This window comes from Canis lupus, chromosome 22 (genome assembly GCF_048164855.1).
Source record: "Canis lupus baileyi chromosome 22, mCanLup2.hap1, whole genome shotgun sequence".
In the NCBI taxonomy this organism is placed as follows: Eukaryota; Metazoa; Chordata; class Mammalia; order Carnivora; family Canidae; genus Canis; species Canis lupus.
The window spans coordinates 10,040,837-10,050,008 of record NC_132859.1 but is presented as its reverse complement, the minus strand read 5'-3'; the positions used below and the strand labels follow the sequence as shown (position 1 = coordinate 10,050,008).

Sequence of the window (9,172 nt, the reverse complement as noted above, 5' to 3'; positions counted from 1 at the left end):
GGAAGGGGGACGCCGAGTCCCTCCCTGCCATCCTCGCAAGGGCAGGGCAGGGCAGCTGCCTGCAGGGCCCCTCTCCTGGCGAGGGTCCTCACTTGGAGCAAAGGAAGCTCTCGGCCACGACTCCCCTTCTTGTGCCCACGGTGGGGCACCCAGGCAGTTTACAAGGAGGGGAGAAAAGGCGGGTGGGCAACAAGCTGCTCTTGGTCCGAATGCCAGTGGGAGCCCCATGCGTCCTCCTTGCCCCCCCTCCCTGGGAAGAAAAGATGGACTCATCCCCAGCGCTGCCCCTCCGCGGAGGGGCCCCCTCCTCCCCTCAGTGTCAATGGGGTGGGGCCTATACTTACGGTTGGGGGGCTAATGAGGGAGGGGATGGGGAGAAAGTCTAGCTGGGCCTCTTTCCCCAGTGGGGTTTGGGTGCCAGTGGCCCCGCTAAGGGCGCTTGCTCCCCAGCAGCTGGCGGCCCAGGTCCCCGTCTATCTGCCCCCTGGACTCAGGCACTTACCCTGCTCCACCTGTTGCCGGGATCGCCTCATTTCTGCACATCACTTTGGGGTGGCCGAGGGGGAACCACAAACCCCTCCAAGCCTCTCTTTTGTGGTTCCAGCGAGGCGGTCATCCTTCATTTCTCCTTTTCCAGCTTTCGGGAAGCAGTTAGGGAATGTATGATGAAGCAGAAATGAGCCGTCAGGATGATATTTTAATGGCTTATATGTCACGTTGGTGCATGTGGCTTTGAACTGGAGCCGCTTGCGTTTCCTGCAGAGAGCGCCGCAAATCCCACTTGATAACTTCTACAACCCACAACTTTTTTTTTTTTTTTCTCACATTCACTCTTACCCTGTATATTTGGAAGCGTTTCCTAAAAATACCCTCTTGTCAACGTCCCCCTTGGATTTTCCACGGACTGGAGAGAGAAGACTGACTTTTCTTTTTTGAAGAATTACTTTCCCTCTCCCCCTCCCAACAGCTACCATTCCCCCTCAGGTCCCCTCCCTTGTTTTTTTTTTTTTTTTTTTTTTTTTTTTTGAACGGCAGGCGAGGTGGGTTCAATATTTGTTCTCCCTAGTGAGAGCACTGCAGCCTCTAGAGAAAACTTCTCCTTGCAAATAAGATTTTTACAACTGCAGTGGAGGCAAGATTCAACTCCCCTTTGTAGGCAGCAGAAAAGACTGTATAGTTCTGATATATCTTTTTGAACAAACTCTACAATAGTTTTTTTTTGGGGGGGTGTTTTTTTTTTGTTTTGTATTTTTTGTTTTGAGAAACCACCCCTCACATCCTAGACCTTTCCTTCCGTTCCCCATCCCGGTTCCACTCAAAGTTGGCGGGGAATGCTGGGCTGCTACACTCAGACTTGTTGCTGGAGGCAGAACATATGATTTTTTTTTTCTTTCTCAAATTTCTATTTCCCAGCACAATAAGCGCAAATGCTGGCCAGGTCCCTTCAGCCACCGGGAAACCATCCCAGATACAGGAGGCGAGTTTTGAGCCCGGAGAGCCCAGGGAAAGGGCAACTCAGCTCGCCAACACCAAGCGAGAATCTAGTCGATGAAAAGACCAGAAAATTAAAAAGGCAAGGAGAGGCCGACGCTGACCCTGCCTTTCTCCACCCGTGCGGTCAGCGCGGGCAACTGGGCAAAAAAATATTCATTTTCATTTTCCTCTTCCCGGGGCACTGGTGAGTTTCCTAACGGGGCCGCCAGTGAAAGGATGAGTTGAGGTTTCTTTGTCTGAGAAGAGTTTAGGGCTCTGATTCAGCTGCAAAGAAGCCAAATGAAGTTAGAAACAAAGGGCAAATTGAAGGATTCCGACTCTTGGCTTTTTGTGTTTTCCTTACTAGAAAATAATTAGACCTAATGAATATGCAGACGCTTCAGCTAAACCCTCGGCCCGGGCTGTTGGGTTTTAAACAGAGCTGCGAGAAATGCAACCTTCATCCCCCAACCCCCCGCATCTGCGTGCATTTTTTGAAATGCATAAATGTTGCTCGCCTTAATTGATTGAGTCACAGGGATTTTTTTTTTTTCCTGCTTTTAAGTGCCATACTCCTCTACCTTTCAACAATCATTTTAATATATAGTCAATGGCTCTTTGTGGACGGGACAAAAAGCAACTACGCGCAGTTGTTGAATAGACTTTGCGCTGGGCAAAGACAGGTTAATCGAGGGCCGCATCGCGAAAACAAGCGAGTGTTGTATGTTTGCACTGAATCCAAATGTCTGCATTTTCCTAACTAAATCAAAGGGAGTGTTATTTCTTTTTCTGCTCACTCATCTGAAGGTAAGTAAATTTTCTCTGGCGATCAAAAGCCTGGTCGGCAACAAAGACCGCGCCCGCTTTTTCCACCGTCCTGGTGTGGCGAGTTGCGGAATTTCAATAACTGTGACAAGGGTGACTGATTTGTGAACCAGAAAAGGTTTGAATGTCACAAAATTTACATTGGTCCTATCTATCGGGGATTTAAATACCAAAAAAGTATTCGGGGATTTCTAGAGAGCTTTGGGCAGTATTGAAGAACAATGGCGCGTTGGGAAATTTACAGTTTTACCTGAATGAAAGGGGCCTGGGTTGGGAACAGGGGTGCAGAGGGAGGGGGTTAGCGGGGGGCAGACCGGGGAGACTAGGGAAAAGGAAGAAAAAAGAAGAAGAACACAGGAGAGGGGGGGGAAAAAACCCCAAAGGGGCAACAATGTTTCCAATTTGCCACACACACAAAAAAAATGCCACCTTAACAACCTGGAAAGTTAAGAGCTCACATCCACCTGTGCTTATTTTCGGGGGAGGGGGAGGGGAAGGGGGGGCGCAGGGAGCCTGATTGATTCGATAAAAGTGAGAGAATCGAGGCAACCGCTTACCCTGCGAAATCACATTTCTTGTAAATAGATAGCGGAGTGCCCGTGTGCTACCGAGATCTTAAATTATGAACAGGAGGGGGACGAGGCAAGGGAGAAGCAAACTTCAAAAGGAGCAAATAACAAAAGCCTCCTTGGCTGCCCTTGAAGGGGTGGGGGGAAAGGGGAGAAGAAAGAAAAGAAAGTTGCTGAATCGGGACATTCTGCAAGTGCCTGTGTTTACCAGCCCCATCCCCACCTCCTACTCTTCGGAGAACGCCCCGAGTAGCTAAATGGCTCAGCTAAGTGCAGGTCTGATGAAGGACAAGATAGAGAGAGAGAGAGAGGGAGGGAAAAAAAAAAAAAAAAGGAGAGAGAGATGGTAGAGATGGAAATAGGGAGCGAGAGGGAGTGGGCGAGGAAGAGGGAATGGGAGCGAGAGAGGGATGAGAAGAAAGAGTGTGTGTGGCTGCGAGAAGGAAAAGGAATCGTGGCAAAACATTTTTTTCCATGAGGAGAGGGAAAAAATTTGGCTAAAAAAAAAAAAAAAAAAAAAAAAAGGAAAAAAAAAAGTTGCTACTCCTGGCAGCCCTGTTTGTCAAAAGGGGATGTCAAGCGCTTTACAATACCTGGGATTGATGAGGCGGGCGGGCCAATGAGCGGCGCGCGGCGCCTCGGCGCGCCCTCCGTTGGCGCGGCGGCCGCGGGCGGGGGGAGCGCGGACACACCAATGGGCGCCCGCGTCGGCAGCACGTGACGCCTCCCCCTGCTCCCATTCATCAAGGGGGGGACGGTGTCGTCCTTTCAATTCATTTATCTGCAGGAATGATTGCTGCTATCAGTCTCGCGCTCACCGCCCGGCTGAGGAGGTGAAAGTTTCTCCCCAGGAAGATAAACCGCAAAAGACAATATTGTGCATGATTTGCGCCTTTTCTTTGGCTTTTTCTTTCTTTCTTTTTTTCCCTCCCCCCCACCTTCTTTCTTTCTTTTTTTTTTTTTTTTTTTTTTTCCGCAAAAAAGCAGAGGGGGAAAAAGCAGAGTGAAGGAGCGAGAAGGCGAGCTGGAGAGAAAGGAGAGAGAGAGGAGAGAGAGAGAGGGAGAGAGAGAGAGAAAAGAAAGGGCGAGGGGCTAGTGGAGAAGTAAGGAAGGAGGGGCGTGCGGCGCGCGAGGCGGAGAAAGGGCGAGCAGTCGCGGCTGCGGCGCTCACATTCCTCTATGCTACAAATCCGGGAGGAAGTTTTTTTTTGGGGGGCTGAGATGCTCCACGCCTTTCCCTGGGCAGCCTTGACGCAAGGTCCTCTCGGCAGAGACTGAGCGGCGAGAAAGTGCGCACCCGGCCGGCGGGGTCTGCTTGGCGGGCGCCGGAGCCCGCCTCGCTCGCGGCCCGAGGCCGTCCGGCTTCCCCGCGCTCGCTCGGGCGGGCGTCCCGGCGCGTGGCGCCGCTGCCTGCGGGCTAGGACTCCGCGAGGTGGGTCGACTCCTCCTCCCTCCTCTTCTTCTTCTTCCTCTTCCTCCGCCTCCCGTTCCTCCTCCTCCTCCTCCTCCTCCTCCTCCTCCTCCTGATTTTCCCTCCTCGGCGGGCGAGGGTGGGGGGGGCGGGGGAGGCCGGGGCTCGCCCCGAGCAGCCACGATGCTCCTGGACGCCGGCCCCCAGTACCCCGCGATCGGCGTGACCACCTTCGGCGCGTCCCGCCACCACTCGGCGGGCGACGTGGCCGAGCGCGACGTGGGCCTGGGCATCAACCCGTTCGCCGACGGCATGGGCGCCTTCAAGCTCAACCCCAGCTCGCACGAGCTGGCCTCCGCCGGCCAGACGGCCTTCACGTCGCAGGCGCCCGGCTACGCGGCTGCCGCGGCCCTGGGCCACCACCACCACCCGGGCCACGTCGGCTCCTATTCGAGCGCAGCCTTCAACTCCACGCGGGACTTTCTGTTCCGCAACCGGGGCTTCGGCGACGCGGCGGCGGCCGCCAGCGCTCAGCACAGCCTGTTCGCGGCCTCGGCCGGAGGCTTCGGGGGCCCGCACGGCCACACGGACGCCGCGGGCCACCTCCTCTTCCCCGGCCTTCACGAGCAGGCGGCGGGCCACGCGTCGCCCAACGTGGTCAACGGGCAGATGAGGCTCGGCTTCTCCGGGGACATGTACCCGCGGCCCGAACAGTACGGCCAGGTGACCAGCCCGCGCTCGGAGCATTACGCGGCGCCGCAGCTGCACGGTTACGGGCCCATGAACGTGAACATGGCCGCGCATCACGGCGCCGGCGCCTTCTTCCGCTACATGCGCCAGCCCATCAAGCAGGAGCTCATCTGCAAGTGGATCGAGCCCGAGCAGCTGGCCAACCCCAAAAAGTCGTGCAACAAAACTTTCAGCACCATGCACGAGCTGGTCACGCACGTCACCGTGGAGCACGTCGGCGGACCCGAGCAGAGTAACCACATCTGCTTCTGGGAGGAGTGTCCGCGCGAGGGCAAGCCCTTCAAAGCCAAATACAAACTGGTCAACCACATCCGCGTGCACACGGGCGAGAAGCCCTTCCCCTGCCCCTTTCCTGGCTGCGGCAAGGTCTTCGCGCGTTCCGAGAACTTAAAGATCCACAAAAGGACGCACACAGGTATGAAACCGCTGTTCTCGAACCCCCGCACCCCCCTCCTCCCCCCCCCCGCATCCCCCCCCACCCCCCCCCCCCCGCATCCTGGGCCTGGGACCCGAAATGCACAAGTCAGCGGGCCGGGGAGCACAAACCGGGCCGCGGTTGGGTCTGGGGCGTCAGGTTCCAGCAGGCAGGCAGTGAAAAGTGTGCGCTGTATTTTAGTTTGAGGCTTGAAATTATGAAGAGGTGTAGAGAAGATCGGACATTCCAAGACGTATCTGGGAATATAGATTATTTTAATGAGGACTGGAGAAAAAAGAAAGAAAGGAAGAAAGGCTGGGAGAGCAGAGAGACAAACGTAGCTTTGTGGAGTCCTCGGTGAGCGCGAAGCCAGGAGAAGTGGCCGGTTCCCGGCGGCGGCGGCGGAGGCGCCAGCCGCTCCAGCTGCAGACAAATCTAAACATTTGCTTCTGGCCCACCTCTCTCGCTAGGCACCTTAGTGAAGACGTTTGCAAATGAAGGCACTAAGGAAATCGGAGGAGATAGCGTGGAGGCGCAGAGAAAGAAACAAAAACCGAAAAAGGGCCGGGGGGGGGGGGGGGGGGGAGAGGGCCGGGGGAGTATTGAAAGCAAGTAAGTTGCGCCCGAGGAGGCTTTTGGAGGCTTATGCATATTTAAAGAGCCCAATTTGAGTAGTGACTGGTTTTTTGAGGAAGCTTGAAGAGTTAGGAGAGTCGATGGAAGGCTGAGAAGTCTCTTTTTGTCAATTAGATGCAGTGAGATAGTTTTCGAAACACCAGATACCTTCCACTGGCCTTTAAAAAGAAAAAGAGGCCGGCCGGGAACAGTTAAGAGAAAAGTTCGCGCGAGCTCAAGGCTGTGGTCTGCGTCGGGTAGGCCGTTCCGGGGCCCCGAGCGCCAGCAAGGCCGGGAGTCCTGTTTGCTTCCCTGCTCCGGTTGGCCTGGGTGATTGCTGTGAACCGCGTTTGGAACTTTGGGGTTTAATGCCAGGGTGAGGGAAGGATTTGCAGCGCCGAGCTCTCGGCCCAGATTACCTTATAAAATGTGAGTGTGTGTGTGTGTGTGTGTGTGTGTGTGTGTGTGTAGGGGGTGGGGAGGGGTGGAGGAGGCGACGAGGGGGGTGCGGAGCGTCGGGGAGGGGGTAGGGGGAGGAGAGAAGAGCAAAACAGCAGGAGAATCTGCTCGCAAAGTGAAAATTAGAAAGCAAGGGCTAGGTAGAAGCCGCCCGAAGTGGTCTGTGATAGCCGCGGGCAGAAAAACCAGCAGCCAGGAAGGCTGCCACTCTGGGATCTAGAAAAACTACCACCGCTGATAATAATAATAATAATAATAATAATAATAATAATAATCATTTAGATCCAATTGGATTACGAGTTAAAATAGTTCAGATATTTAAAATTCCACCGCAGGTATAAGACTTTGTTGAAGACCCGGGTTCTTGAACTCGCAAAGTACTAACTGAGCTGCAGCCTTTTTAATTCTGTTTTGATTTCCCCACTCCCCCACCCCCCACGATTTAAAGAACTTAAAAACAGCCGCAGGATCTGTTGCAATCAGACTTCTCTCTTTCTTGCCTTTCGCACCAGGGGAGAAGCCCTTCAAGTGCGAGTTCGAAGGCTGCGACCGACGCTTTGCCAATAGCAGCGACCGCAAGAAGCACATGCACGTGCACACGAGCGACAAGCCCTATCTTTGCAAGATGTGCGACAAGTCCTACACGCACCCCAGCTCGCTGCGCAAACACATGAAGGTAATCGCCGCGGTCTCGCCGCCCGCCCCGAGCCAGGACCCGCTCGGCTCTTCGGCCGGGGTCGGGCGGCGAGTGCCAGCCCGGGTGGTGCAAGGAGCTGGCGGAGGCAGACAGGCCGGGAGCGGCTGCACCGTGCTGCGTGCTGCTGGGCCGAGGGGGCGGGGGCTGCAGAGGGGGGCGAGGGCGTTCCAAACTAGGGTGTTCCAAGTTTACCGTTTAATAATAAAAGTAAAAAAAAAAAAAAAAAAAAAGGAGTGCGCACCCGACAGAGGCCGCGACCGAACTGGGCCCCAGGTGGGGAGCCGCGGCCGGTCCCGGCGGGTTGGCTCGGCCGGGGCTGCGGCCACTGGAGCGGGCGGCGTCGGCAGAGCGTCTGCTTGACCGCAGCTGCGCGAGCAGAGGCCGCCGGCGGCCCGGGGCACCCTCGCGGGCTGCCGCCCCAAACCCAGCCTCCGCCCCAGCTCCCTTTCCCGGGTCGATTTTTCTTTTGTGAGTCCCGGGGGCGCCGTCCCCCCTGGCGCGCCGCCCTTGCAGGGCGGAGGGGGACCCCCTCGCCCAAGTCCCGCGGGCCCGGCCCCCCCGGAGTTCAAGGGGCCTCGGCGCCGCGCCTGGCCCCGACCTAGGCCGCCGCCGCGCGGGGTCTCTATCTCGGTAAAAACGCCGCTTTATCCCCGCAGGTCCACGAATCCTCCTCGCAGGGCTCGCAGCCTTCGCCCGCCGCCAGCTCCGGCTACGAGTCGTCCACGCCGCCTACCATCGTGTCTCCCTCCACAGACAACCCGACCACCAGCTCCCTGTCGCCCTCCTCCTCCGCAGTCCACCACACAGCCGGCCACAGCGCGCTCTCTTCCAATTTTAATGAATGGTACGTTTAAAATCAGAAACAAAACACCGAACAAAAACCCTATTTAAGAGACTGAACACACACGTACACACAAATATTACTGAATGAACCCTGCGAATCAAGCAGCCCCCCTACCCCCCCGCCCAGACACCGCAGTCCTATTTTTTTTTTTTTTAAACCTGCCAATAGACCCAGGACCGAGTAAGAGAAAGAAAGCCCCAAACCTTTAATTTCCCCCCCCCTTTTTTTCCTCTTCCTTTCTTTCCTTTTTTCTATTTCTTTTTCTTTCTTGTTTTTTTTTTTCTTTCTTTTTTATTTTTTTTTATTTTTATTTTTTTTGGCAAAAGTCTGGTAGCCAAGGGGCGGGAGGGTGGTCGAGGAGAAGGCGGCCGCCCGACCGAGTGCTGCCAACCCCGACCGAGGGCCAGTTTCCCGTCGGAATCGAACAGGCTCTCTGGGCTTCCGTTTTGTTTGTTTGTTTTTGTTTTACTTTGCATTCTTGTAAATACAGAATTATTAGCTTAAAACTGTACTGTTGGATTCTGTAAATAGTTATATCTCGGTTGGAGCGGGCGGGTGGGTTCGTGGCGTTGTGGTCTTTGCATTGGGGGAGGGGGGAGGGGCCGGGCGGGCGGGGGAGGGGGAGGGGGGGTGGGCGGCCGAAAGCCAACTGTTTGTACTGAATGGCAAGAATGTTCTAGTAAATGTGTACCAAAATGTGAATTACTTTGTACGATTACAGTCTCCACGTCGACCTAACAGAATATTATTGGTATTAATGTGACTTTTTTTTTTTTTTTTTTGTATAAAGTGCAAACATTTCTCGTCCCAAAGTCTAAGTACTTTAGTGCAGTAAAATGTTGTTTCACGTCCTGTCAAGAATTCGTATAGTACGAGCCTGGATCTGCGTGTCAAACTGTTCCATTTGTTTATGTAAAGTGATATTAAAAAAGATATAAACTATAACTGTCCGTTGCTTTTGGCAAAAGATACAACCACATAATGTATATAATTCCTAGTTTCCATATTTATCCGCATGTAAAGGGCCGGTTTATTCATGTTACAGCTATTCAATATTTATGGCTAGAAAAACTCGTATGTACACTTTAGTTTCCAGAACTGTTTGGTAACCTTT

At 54.4% G+C, this 9,172-nt stretch overlaps 1 protein-coding gene across 1 annotated transcript; it reads left to right on the top strand.

Moving 5' to 3' along the window:
* Positions 1 to 3,630: 3,630 nt before the first annotated feature.
* On the top strand, positions 3,631 to 8,641 carry ZIC1 (Zic family member 1). Its single transcript, XM_072792353.1, has 3 exons — positions 3,631 to 5,443; positions 7,030 to 7,193; positions 7,871 to 8,641. Exons 1-3 carry the CDS (start codon positions 4,462 to 4,464, stop codon positions 8,066 to 8,068), a joined length of 1,344 nt encoding a protein of 447 aa, XP_072648454.1. The 5' UTR covers positions 3,631 to 4,461; the 3' UTR covers positions 8,069 to 8,641.
* The last annotated feature ends 531 nt before the right edge of the window (positions 8,642 to 9,172 follow it).

What these genes read in the sequence shown, in the direction of transcription:
- ZIC1 (XM_072792353.1), top strand. Translation starts at nt 4,462, where the DNA reads ATGCTCCTGGACGCCGGCCCCCAGTACCCCGCGATCGGCGTGACCACC. An exon ending in CCACAAAAGGACGCACACAG is followed by an intron (nt 5,444 to 7,029) that starts GTATGAAACCGC and finishes CTTTCGCACCAG; the next exon opens with GGGAGAAGCCCTTCAAGTGC. An exon ending in CGCTGCGCAAACACATGAAG is followed by an intron (nt 7,194 to 7,870) that starts GTAATCGCCGCG and finishes TTATCCCCGCAG; the next exon opens with GTCCACGAATCCTCCTCGCA.